This window comes from Odontesthes bonariensis, chromosome 6, assembly GCF_027942865.1.
Source record: "Odontesthes bonariensis isolate fOdoBon6 chromosome 6, fOdoBon6.hap1, whole genome shotgun sequence".
NCBI lineage: Eukaryota > Metazoa > Chordata > Actinopteri > Atheriniformes > Atherinopsidae > Odontesthes > Odontesthes bonariensis.
In genome coordinates this window covers 9,958,656-9,971,295 of record NC_134511.1, presented here as the reverse complement: position 1 = coordinate 9,971,295, position 12,640 = coordinate 9,958,656, and the positions used below count along the sequence as shown (strand labels likewise).

General features: G+C 37.5%; 1 protein-coding gene across 1 annotated transcript in view; it reads right to left on the bottom strand.

The window, feature by feature from the left end:
- Positions 1-3,620: 3,620 nt before the first annotated feature.
- npffr2a (neuropeptide FF receptor 2a) overlaps positions 3,621-12,640 on the bottom strand; it is a 28,476-nt gene continuing 19,456 nt past the window's right edge. Inside the window, exon 4 of the mRNA XM_075467288.1 lies at positions 3,621-11,155. Within this exon, the coding sequence (XP_075323403.1) occupies positions 10,303-11,155 (853 nt within the window). The 3' untranslated portion in view covers positions 3,621-10,302. The remainder of the gene's footprint in view (positions 11,156-12,640) is intronic.

The following is a 12,640-nucleotide window of genomic DNA, read 5'->3' as shown; positions in this document are numbered from 1 at the left end:
TTTTCATTGGTGAGAAGAAGTCAGTGCGGGGTCAAAATACACCCAGTCAACTATATATCGCATACATTTTTCATTTTTGGGAACCTTTATATTTTAGAGGCAAAAATAACCCACTTTCGCACATGTGACGTGAGCGAGTGTGTTGAACACCATATCTCTCAGTCAGTAAACCGCCTTACGGGGAAACAAACACCTGAATCCTCAGGTGGTCTGGTCCACCTGGCAAACAATAAAGCAATTTATGGATGTAGTTTGTTTACAAGTGCTCAGAGTGCACACAGTCTGGTCCTTTGTGCTTGTCGCATTATGTTTTTGTTTTTGTTCTATGTTCTATCCATTCAACTTCTTATTTAATATAAATAGTGATAATTGGCATGTTATTCTTAAAATATCAGTGTATCCGTTTACATTTCTTAACCTAATCCTGCAGGACAATTCTTTTTTATAAAGTTTATTAGTTAATAGTTAACTAACTTATGTCAACTTTTCATACTTTGACAGAACAACACATGTCATCACTCCAGTGTAAATCCAGTACGAGCTCTTGTTTTGCCCAGTCTTTTTGTTGGTATGGATAGATTGTATAATCAAACTGAAACAAACTCCAGGAAAAATACACAGATGGTAGGGGCTAGCAGGTCAGACAGGTCTTTTTCCAAAAAAAGTTTAGAGTAAGTAGGTAATTTATTTTAAGTTTAGAGATTCTCCAAAAAAGTTTGCCACCATGATTGACTCATTAGTTCCGTATCCTCACGTCACAGCATGAGAATCCTTTTAAGCTAATTTTCACTGTTACTTCTGCAACAAAAACTCGTCTAATTATGTAAAACAATTGTCTCTTTTAATTAGTGCATGTCCTCGGTGAGCTGTTCCCACTTGTTGTTTCATCTCTGTGCAGTGTCTGTGGACTGGCTGGGCAGCACATATCTGGGTGTTTACAGCAGCTCCTCCATCTGTCCTGGGACTCTTCTCCCTGAGAAGCTGTTTGAAATTTGGCAGCAGCTTCCCTTCCTTCTTGGCCGTGAGGTTTGGTACATTCAGATGGATGGTTGACTAATTAAATGTGATCCGTGGCTTCGTACAGTTTCGTTTGCTTAAGATCTGAGCAGTAATATGTATTTTCCATCTGAAAGCACCACATCTTCAGGATCAGCCTCAGGAATTGACTTTGGTGTCTTTGCTGCATTGTCCTTGTGCACGAGTCACAAGTCTGCGGATTCAACTGCGCTTCTCCTACTGTGTCACTTTTCCCTTTTTCCCTCTTGTGTGTGTGTGTGTGTGTGTGTGTTTTCTTTGTCTCCCCTCTGTTTGAATGTCAGTGCGGGCTGGGTGTTGTTGACTTCCCTCTCCAGCTGATTCTCATCAGACTCATAACTCTAATTTCATATCTATTGTAAATCATCTTAAAATGTTTTTTTTTAATCCCAATTTTTTTAATCCACCTTTTTCTTGCATTGAAATAATAAACGCATTTTGATATTATGGTCAGGGTTTCACCAGAGCTTGACTCACCTGAACCTTTGTGAGCTTTAGAGTTGATGGCTCCGATCCTGCCTGCAATAGAGCCAGCTGACAGTCTTCTCCATGTTTCAGCCGTGTGTGTCAAAATCAGGCTGACAGTAAACTGCTTAGAATGTCAGCCATCAGCCTACGCTGAGCAACCCCCCACTCCCACCACACGGTATAGTATTCTGCCCAGAGCAGGGATTCATGCTTGGTCAGCCTCTGAAACACTAACCGCCTGCCCGACTTCCAAAGGCTGCTTTATTCCATGCCTGCTTCATCAACCTCCTTCTTAGCAGCTGAATGATCCCAGCCTGGCTGCCCAGCTATTTTTCCTTGGTTTTTGCCTTTGTTTCTGGCTTTAATGCAGCCTTATCACCACCCTCCAGAACAATTTCTCCTATATGCGGGTCCTATATGGATTATCCCTCATCTGCTCAGCCTTTGGGTCCTTGGCCCACTTGGTTGGCCCCAGGGCTTTCTGCCCAAGGCCGTCTTGCCTTGTTGGGGACCGTGTGTGGACTTTATAGATTATCTGTTGTTTTATTCATATTATTTGTGTTTCTTTGAGTCATACTTTCTTTGTTCTTCTTGGTTTTTTTTGTTTGTTTCCACTCAATAACGGCATCCACCTCCCCTTACCTTATAGCGTGTTCTATGATTTTATCATCTCACCTGCATTTCCCGTACTTTCCTCCCCATATATACACCTTGTGCTTTCAACCACACTGCCAAATCCGAGTCATTATTATCTGTTCATTTATTTGCAAACTTTCATTTCAATGTTTTTAGTTAAAGGATTGATCAGCTTCAAGTTAATCATTACTGTTCGCTGTCAAACATTACATACACACACTGTTTATTTTCTAAAATTCGGTTCAATTATGTTTTTGATATAGAAAATCTTCTACCACATTAAGTGTTTCCAAATCTGAAGACTTGGACGACAGAGAGGTGATGCAAAAATGTCTGTTTTCTTTGGCAAAACAGTTTGTCACGTCCATGGGGTTTTCCCCATGTTTTTAGTTATGTTTTATCATGTTTGAGGTTTATGTCTTGGTTTGTTGAGTTCATGTTTTGCCATTGTTTTTCCCCTCACTTCCCATGCCAGGTCATTAGTCGTCACTCACGTCACCTGTTTTTCATTGTCCCCAGCTGCACTCACTCACCCATCACTCTCAGTTCACTATTTACTTTCCATGCAGTTTGTGATTTCTTTCCCCAATCTCACCGTTCCTTTGCCACGCCATGACTTAAGCCTCGCTAAAGATAAGTGGTTTTCCAAGTCATGTCAAGTCTTTTGTTTTGTTTTCTAGTCACAGTTATATTCATGGTTTTGTTCCCACAGTCTTGTTTTGATACCTGGCTCAGCCGCGCTTTGTGTTAATCCCTTGCTTTTTACATCTTTTGAGTCCGCATCCGTGTCCTGCCAACCGCACCAACATTTGAGACAGTTTTGGGAAGGGTAGCTCCCTATAACCTTTGCAAATACTTATATGTACACAGATTATGTGTGTGTATAAATATGTTGTTTTTTTCATTATACATTTATACAAATCGTATATGAAAATTACAACACATTTCAATCTATTTATGAAATTATGTATATATATTATATATAAGCTGATGGGTTTATAAACACACACGCTTTTATTATTATGTTTAATAACATAACCATGTTCCAGGTAAAATTCTGTATGCCACTTAAGTGAAAATGTGTTTTTTTTACACAAATGTTAAATCATGTGGGGTGAGTGGTTGTCCATATTTGTGCCTGAAAATGTCCCTTACATGTCTGACCTACTTAACAGCAGAGAATGTTTGGAAATGTCTGTAAGTTCTCCTGCTAAAAAGAAGAGTTTATAGATCAAAAGTTACTACCATAACAACAGAAGTTTGTAATATTAACTATAAATAAGTAATTCAATTCTGCAGCTGTAGATTAATCAAGAAAATGCAGTCACATCTTTGACTTAACTTAATTCATGGTTAAGGAAGAAACAGGGAACATTTCTACATTCAACAATATTTTAATGATATATCTTTTTGTGGGGAGGTACTTTTTAGATGTTTATTCTTATTTGGACACACTTACCCATTCACGTGTGCCCAAAGTCTTGGGTTATTTCAGTAAACACTTCATAAAGATAATATTTTATCTGAACATAGACATTATGGAATCATTTGGCCCAATTCTGAAAGTAAAGAATAAAAATTAATTTGCCACTTCTGCTACTTTATTGTAAAAGTTACTCAGGTTCTAAAGTGTCATCAATCGGAGTCTCAAACAGTCCTAGAATGTACTGATGTAAAAGAAAAAGTAAGTAACCAGCATTCATGCAAATTACATTAATATGTCCCTTAACAAAATTTCTAAAACTTATTGGAGCCTCTAAGCAGTTTAAAGCTCCAGCAGATTACTTAAAAACATGTCAGTGACCACTGAATGTTGGGGTCCTCATACTGAATGAACAGAGCTTGCTATAATTAAACTCATTTATGCGCATGGGGCGGATGTTCGCACTTACTTACAGCTTTATTTTTGACAAGTTAGGCATTTTGCTGTTCACAGAAACACAGATGTACCCTCACACAATGTTGGCACATTGAAATATCTCTTAAAACAAAAGCAAAGACATACATGAGCTTGACCATTTTTAACAGCATACACTCAACCACAGCTTTTTTTCACCATCACTTAAGTTTTAGCAACACACAGCATTGAAAAAAGTAAGAGAGGAAAAAAAAGAAATCTACACTCAATGACCAAAGCAATTAAACCCCCGTTTTACTTGTTACTCGAAATCTGAGGGGATTCACTTACTTTCCTTCAGACCAGGCTGGAGATACTGGGCATTCAATCACTGATATTTCATATCTCTAAAAGAATAATTCCATTTTTTTTTCTGGTCACTGAGAGTACATATACAATAAATGTAGAAGGCAATATTATCATCTTATAGACTAGATAGAACAAAAAGAAGTTAAACAAGAACCCTGTAAATATGACAAAAATCCCTTACTATGCCATAGAGGAATAAATGGCTCGGTTAGTTGGTAAACTCATTAAATTGACACTTCATAGTCACTTTTGTAAGTGATACTAATTCTCACAATGCGACATGACAAACACTATAGAGCAAAATAGCAAAGACTTTAGGGAACAGTGAACTGTTGCAGGGAGATTAGCTTGTTTTAACACTGACAAAAAATAGCTAATACCTTCTGTTTGTTTTAAAAGAAGAAAAAAAAAGTCAATATACAACTGCAGTTGATCTGAATCTTACAACGAAACCGCGTCCACTGGTTTGCCGATGTTGAAAGAAAACATTCGAGAAGTAAAAGCACCAAGCCATGATGAATGTCATGGCTTGTCTGTCCACATCATCCTAATCATTTCAACAAAAGCACAGACTTTTTGTCCAAGCCCACGTCTCTTAGAAAAACTGCAGTAATTTACAATAAGTATCTTAGACATCAAGTGGGAAATTAAGAGCACAATATCTATCGATTGCCATGTAACCATTAGCAACCAGTTTGAGGTCATGCTCATATACATGTTAGAACGGAATGGAAAAGGCTTTCCCCTCATTCATTAATCCTCAATAAGGCAGAACATGATTCATGGAGCAGGTTGCAATCCATGTATTTAATGTCGTCACAAGGCCAATATTGAATTTTTTTTCTTTTTTGTCTTTATGGGAGTTTTCTTTTTCCTTAAGGCAGATATCCTCTGATTAAATTCTAAATCTCTTGTTGAATGTAGCAAATTAGAACAGATAACGTGCAAAAAAAACATATTACCTCCGCCACAAAGCAGTGGTATTAAGCCTTGTTTATATTAGGATGCTTGACTGTAAACTTTGCAGCCATCATTTGTATTGTGCTGTCAGTTACAGAGGTAATATATGTGTTGAATAGCCCTTCACAAGTAAATAGGACACATTTTACTCTCTTACTTTAACTAGAAACCGACTCTTTCTTCGCTATATAAAAACCTTTCACATTTGTGTCCTAGCAGAAACATCTTATGTAACATTATTTAGAACATGTAGGTGAGTACATAAAAAAACTCACATGCTCATTCACAAAATATTTGCATGCAAACTATACAAAGATGCTCAGTCACTCGATCCCAAAACTGTTTACAGTGACTCAGCTATAATTATCCGAAATTCTTTTTAATTCTTTTTTTTTTTTCTACCACAGACACCAAAAATGACAAACTGATTACATTCAATACTTGACTTTCACACTCAATATTTAGTTTTTACTGAATTTTTCAGTTGTATATGACAAGAAATGCTTCAAATGTCTTGTTTTGCTTTTTGAATTTCTGTTGAATATCTTTGGCAGGAGCAAAAGAATGCTTAGAAACAGAGCAGAAAACTGAGTAATTTTGCAGTTTTGCATGGGGTGACCTTCGCATTAATTATTAAAAAAAGAGTTAATTATTCACAGTTGATATCAAACGCATGGTGTGACTCCTCAGCTTTCTTAGGTTTTTAGTCATATTTCAAAATATTTGATCAAAAAGACTGCATTAAAGTTTGTCCAGTTGTCGGGTTTGCTACTGATCACTTTTTGTGAGCTTAACATTTTCAGAAGTAAAAGTCCAAACTATTTCAAATGGTTGAAAATAATATAAATGGGATACTTACTCTGATCATAAATGCACTCTGTATTTGTTGGCCTCTATGCATTCCATATAATCATCACCACGTAAATGGCATAAACAAGGTCAACAAATCATTGGTCAACCAGAAAATCACAGAACAATGCACTCGTCAGAGTGGATAACGGATAAAAGTGCAGTTGGAGTGGCAAACAGTATTCAGTGTGGACGTGAGCTCGCTCTACAAGAAACGGTCAAATCAAGGTTCACAGATGCCTTGCTGCTGCATATGTCAGCACATCACACAAATGTACCCAAGGGGGGAGACATGGACCCGTTCTACCAGAGCTGGTACTGTCTGCTGCTGCACTCATAAACGCTGCACAGAAGAGTGTGACTACAGTATGAAAGCTGGCACATTTGCTGCTATATTGACTGGTCCCTGTGGAAATTAATTTTGGGTGTTTTAAAAAGATTAACTTGGTCTTAGTAGGGCAACCGTAATGTAATTTTCATATTAGAAGATTTGACCTTGACCTTATTAAGTGTCATGTGAAGTGTCACACAGGTTAAAATATCTGGGGCACACCACATTACATTTGTAAGTCAGATGATTGAGAATAGTTTTTGGCAACTTGTCAAGACAAATGTTTCTGTTTGAGAAGTTTCTCTTACAACTGGCAGTTGGAAAATGGCAGTGATCTCATTACTGAGCTACTCTCAGAGAAGCAAGAGAAGCTAGTGGGTTGAAACATTTAGCTAATGTTGACCTAATTTACTACAGAACTTGCCCTAAGATGACATACGCAGACCGAAGCAAAAGGCTGTGTAGGAATAAACAGATTAGTAGCTTTCAGGATTTTGCATATTTGAAATGTGCCACAGAAAATTTCTTTTTTTTGTTTAATATATGTATTTTTCTCTCTTTTTCTTCTTATCAAAACAATATGCAGATTATATCCAGGCCTTTTGTTCATTACTTACTAAAGGAAATACCTGCTCGTTTAGCTCACTGGGCTGAGCAGGCAGCCCATGTCTTGAGGCTCTTTGCTCTGTTGCAGCTGTCCTCTCTGTTCCTTGGTTTCCTGTTGAGCTATTTTCAAACAAAGGCCACTCGAGCCAACAAGACCTTTGAAAGGAAATACCTGCTTCTACATCTGTTCCACTCAAATTTGAGGATGCAGTGAACTTTTCATAGCAGGCTATGAATGTAACCAAATGACTTATTGACAACTACATGACTCCGCAGTGTTGTGAGCTTGGTTGTGCACGTTGTATTGCAGTATCTGTGTCCAGCACAGTTGGTAGCACCCTGAGCAACTGTTGAGCTTTCCTATGACTCAGAAACTGCTGCATTGTTCTGCTGCAAACATTGTTCTAATAGGTGGCCTGAGGGCCTTCTATTTGCCTGCAACAGAGCTCATCATGCAACATTTACCTGTTTTAACCTTCACCGTTATTTCATGGATGTGTGGTTTGCAAATTAGCAAATGTTGTTGCTCACTATAATTTTTGTTTTAAAAAAACAGCACGGCATACAGGAGGGTTTTTCAGAGTGCAAAACAACCACTGAACAAAAAGTTTAGTACATTACCCTTTTTTTTCCCCAAAAGTAAATTCATACAAACAAACAGATTAGAGTTACAGCATCACTTATATTCTAACCTTTAGACTCGGTAACACATATGTACAGCAAGACATTTATTTTTCTACATTTTAAACCCATTTACTGCACAAGACTATTCATTGAGATATGAAAAAAAACAGCAAAACGTTTGGTCTCAGATTTACAAGATACATTCATAACAGGCTCATTAGATATTCACCATCATATTTCATTGAGAGGAACTAAGCTTTTGTACAAGTTTTTACTGAGCAGATTTCAGAAGAAAAAAAACTGAATGAAAAGAAAAACTCAACAAACTGTAACCATAGCTTTCTACTCTCTGCTACACACGGACTCTCAAGCTTGATTTGGAAAAAAGGAATGAAACATTTGTGTTTTTCCAATTTTTTTTCTAGTTTTCCTGTGAAACATAAATGCTAGTTCTGTCGAAAAGGAAATTAAAGGTTTTTTTTTTAAACAAGTCAATGAGGAAACAGAAATCATTTTTTCTTTTAAATCAGTGAGAGAGCAGTTCTGCCATGGCAACAATATAAAGTTCGAAAAATCTTATTTTAGTTTACATAGTCCTATGTAGGGTTTGGTCCTCATGTATAAATATGATATGATTGTTGATTACTTGTTTTAAAAAAAAGTTTGTTGCACTATAGAATTTAAATGGAACGGAATGCCGTGATTTGAAACAGATTTAAGAAAATTATAGTTAAGCTTTATTGGCACAGATTTGTGTGCGGTTGGATATGGAGCATCGCAGAGGTTCCCCTGGAAGCAAACGTGAAAGAGTGAAGTGTGTGTGGAGGGAGGGAGGGAGGGTGTTTACAGTTTAACATGCCCACCTGGATGTTGACCAACTGGATGGAGCTCTTCTTAATGTAAAACTACAAAGATTTTAATCTATCCATTTCTGACTAAGGAGCACGGCCTGAAACTTGGACTTGAATTCTCACCAGCTGCTTCATACTTAGTTTATGCTCACCATTCTCACCATCACGCACGTTGTCACGTGCCACAATTAAGGTCTTTGATTTTTGTAATCTAGCCCATCGAAACCCAAAAAGGTACACTTTTTGTAAATGTTACAAGGAGATTTTAAAAACAGCTTAAAAGTGAAACATAGAAGTTGAAAATGTGTAGCTTGTGAATGCATATTCTCCTTCTGGTATAACTTCTGGTGTTGCCGATGTAAATGGTCACGGTGCTATTTTGACGTCACAATTTGCTCGTGCAATGGTCAATGTGGCGAACATAATCACAGCTTCATACAAAGCTGCGGGCCACTCCAATGTACTGTATGCTGGAAGCTTTTGCTCAAAGAAACCAAAAGAACAGCATCAATAGCAAAAAGAAGAGATGCTGTACAGATATACCTGTAATTGTGTATGTGCATGCGCACGCATATTTATTTTTTTTTTAAATCAATAAGGTCTAAAAACAAGTGTCCCACTGTACTTGTTTTGTAAAACTAACAGGGACCACATGTGTAAAGGTATTTTTGAGGATCAAAACTTGGTTTTCTGGTAAGGGTTATGATTAAGTTTAGGGTTAGGCATTAACTTGTGATGGTTTCAGGATAAAGGGCACTGGAATGCGTTGTGCCAATGGTGAATGTCCCCAAAGATAGAAAGTCAAGTTTGTGTGTGTGTACAATTTCTTTAAAAAAAAAAACAGAATTTATCATTTTGAATGTTTGATATGTTATCTTTGTACTATTTCTAATTAAATCTTGGATGGAAATGTTTTGAACATATTTCTAACATCTATCTTTTACGCATATAAACATTTCTGAAAACTCTTTTGTCTTATTTCATCATTTTTATGTCTGTAATGTTTAATGTAACGTTTGAGGCCTGTGACTTTTATGCCTTGTGCATTCATTAAAGATGCGAAAACTTAACTCTGCGAGCCTTGTTTTTCTATTGATAGTTTGAAAGCACCTTTACCGTCTGATTTACAGTTGAAATGAGTAGCACTCAAAACATATCCAAGGGAAAAAAATGTGTCTAATGTGACTCTTGAAATCTGCTGAAATATGAAATATGCATCGTGGTACACGTTTATTTTTGTGTTTATACATTTAAATATACATGTTTTTATGAGGTATGTCATGGAGCAAGAACAATTGCCTGTTATTAATGCAGTATCCAAGTATCTTACTGGATATGCTGAGTGCTGAACACTTTAAGAGTGGTTTTCTCTTTGTTGATCGCTACAATCCCAACTGTACAATATGCTTAGATTTTTAACACAGTTAAGTGCAACATACATTAGATGCCTCTAAGGTGACAACCAAAAGGAGTATACCTACAGTATACTATTTAAAAACATAAACATTTTAGGCCCTAACACGCAAGTAGCTTCCTCACTCAAAAGAACAAATTTCTGCTTTACAAGCAATATTTTTCTGTTTGCCTAATTTGACTGTAGTGAAATCACCGAGGATAATTTACGCTAAAATCACCTTGTATAACTTAGCCAAGTGAGCCTTTCAATTTGTTTAGGCACAACGGGTGTGAGTTTTAAAACCTTCCCTCATCACCTTGAATAATGTCTGTGTTTGTGTTCAAATAGACACAGCGGTCACGCCACCACTGCTGCAGGACCCCTTTTCCAGATCCTCCATCACCATGTCCTGCCCAGTGACATGGTTGAGACGCCTGGAAGTGCTCTTATCCAAGCTGTTCAGAGAAATTGGCTCCAAGGAGGTTTGCACATTGTTAGCTGGGAGTACAGAGTTTCCCTGCAGTCTGCGTGTGTAGGTTTTCCTCCGCTCCCCATCTGCCGCACACAGGCTGAACTTAAATACGGCTTGAAAGCCTCTTCGGAAATTCTCATTGAAGAAACCATATATAATGGGGTTGACGCTGCTGTTGAAGAAGGCCAGCCAGTGGGCAAATGGGTATATGTAAATGTTGATTATTCTGTATTGTTGCTCAGTCAGGCTAGCGTAGTCACTCAACATCATGAGAGTCCACAGAGGCAGCCAGGAAAGGATGAAAAGCAAAGCAACTATCAGAAGCATCTTTATCACCCTCTGCTTTTTCTTTGACACACTGTGGCGGTTGTCATGGCCGGGCTTCCCTCCGGTCGGAACTGTTGTTTTGAAAAGCGTAATACCAATCCGGGCATACATGATCACAATGAGGGAAAGAGGGGCAAGGTAGATATTTGCAAACAATACAGTGGTGTAAATCTTCCTCATGTCTTGGTTGGGCCAGTTCTCCCTGCACCAGTAAAAAGGGTTTGTTTTGTTGTCATAGCCCAATAACACACGGATGGTCTGCTCCTTTGTCACTTGCAGCATGACCCCGGAGGGACACATGATGGATATAGCCAGAACCCAGATGATGACTATGATCAAAGTGGCCGTAGATATAGTCAGCTTTTGCTTGAATGGGTAGACGATGCATCTGAACCTGCAGATTTGAGGAAAACATTGTTATCAAGATGCATTTAGTCACTTAAACCGCTTTAAGAATGCATGTTTTCCACAGTAAACAATGGGTGACTATAGAGGTAAAGAGACAGCACAAATTAGTGTAAAAATGTTCGGATAAATGTATGTCCTTACAGCCCAGAGAAAGAGTCTCAGATACAGTTGGACTGTGTCAGATGCTCACACAGGAAAAACAAACAAACAGAAAAAAAACCTTCAAAATGATTTGGCTCAGTGTACGAACACAGTTGCCAACTCTAACAGTTTCTGTAACTTCTTACGCATTCAGATATGACACCAATATTGTGACTGATGCGGTGACTTTCAGACCAAAAGATCAGACATAATTTAGGGATTTCAAGTAATGACGGAGCGACCTAACTGTAATCCTAGTGTCTGAAGAGAGCAGCTGTCATTTTTACAGCTTAAAGAGCACTTGTCACCCTATTGTCCTCTATTAAACCTGCTATGCCACTGGATGGGTGTTTTTGGGCCTTCATGTTGGCCTCAATTTCCTACTGTGGCATTCTGAAGCCTTCTCTCGGGGTTTGTAAAGTGTTTAAGCAGGTTTTACATTTTCCTGTTTACTGGAACAATTCAGCATGATTGTTGAAAAGAGGATATGTCCTGATAAAGAAAGATCCTGAGCTTATAAATCTCTCTTAGCAAGACAAGTCAACACTAGTTTGGAGCACATATCTATCGAAATAAACTGTAACAATTTTTAATCTGTCATTCTAATAAGACAAACACAGCAGGATGTACTTCCAATTTTGTGAACATGGCGTCATTTGTGAACAAGAAGATGCCTAAAAGGTAATATCAATGCTACATTTGTTTCATATTGTGGTCTCAAGCAACTCCCAACAAACAAAGTTTTATTTTTGTTTTATGTTGGATCAATGTAGCTGTGCTCATAAAAAACAGAGATAAATACTAAAACAAAGAAAGCAGATGAAAGGTATTTATGTTATGTATTAACCTGTAGACAAGCATGTGTCCGTCAAAGTGGACACATATGGCAGAGTTGACAGATTTAGCTTACTTTAATTAGCTGAAATTAGGTCAGACAAACACTTGGGCATTTTGTGATGGAGTTTTACTTTGGTGATCAAAATCAAGTCTAAAATTAATCCTTTATTATTCACTAGAAGAAGTTTGAGAAATGCCTGATCAAATACTTGTTTGCCCTTTTTTCCATTTTCCATCAGCAATTATTCGTTTATTTATCTAAAAAGGGACAGCGTATATCAATACACATTAAAATTGTAAATGTGCTTGATTGTAGCCAAAGGCTAATGTTCATCCTTTGTCCCACGGGATCTTTGGAGCACATATCTGTCGAAATAAACTATAGTCATTTTTAATCTGTCAGTCTAATAGCACAAACACAGCAGCATCTACTCCCTTTTTTGTGTTTGACTTATAAATTAATAACTTTCTGACTTTCGATTATCAACTTGAT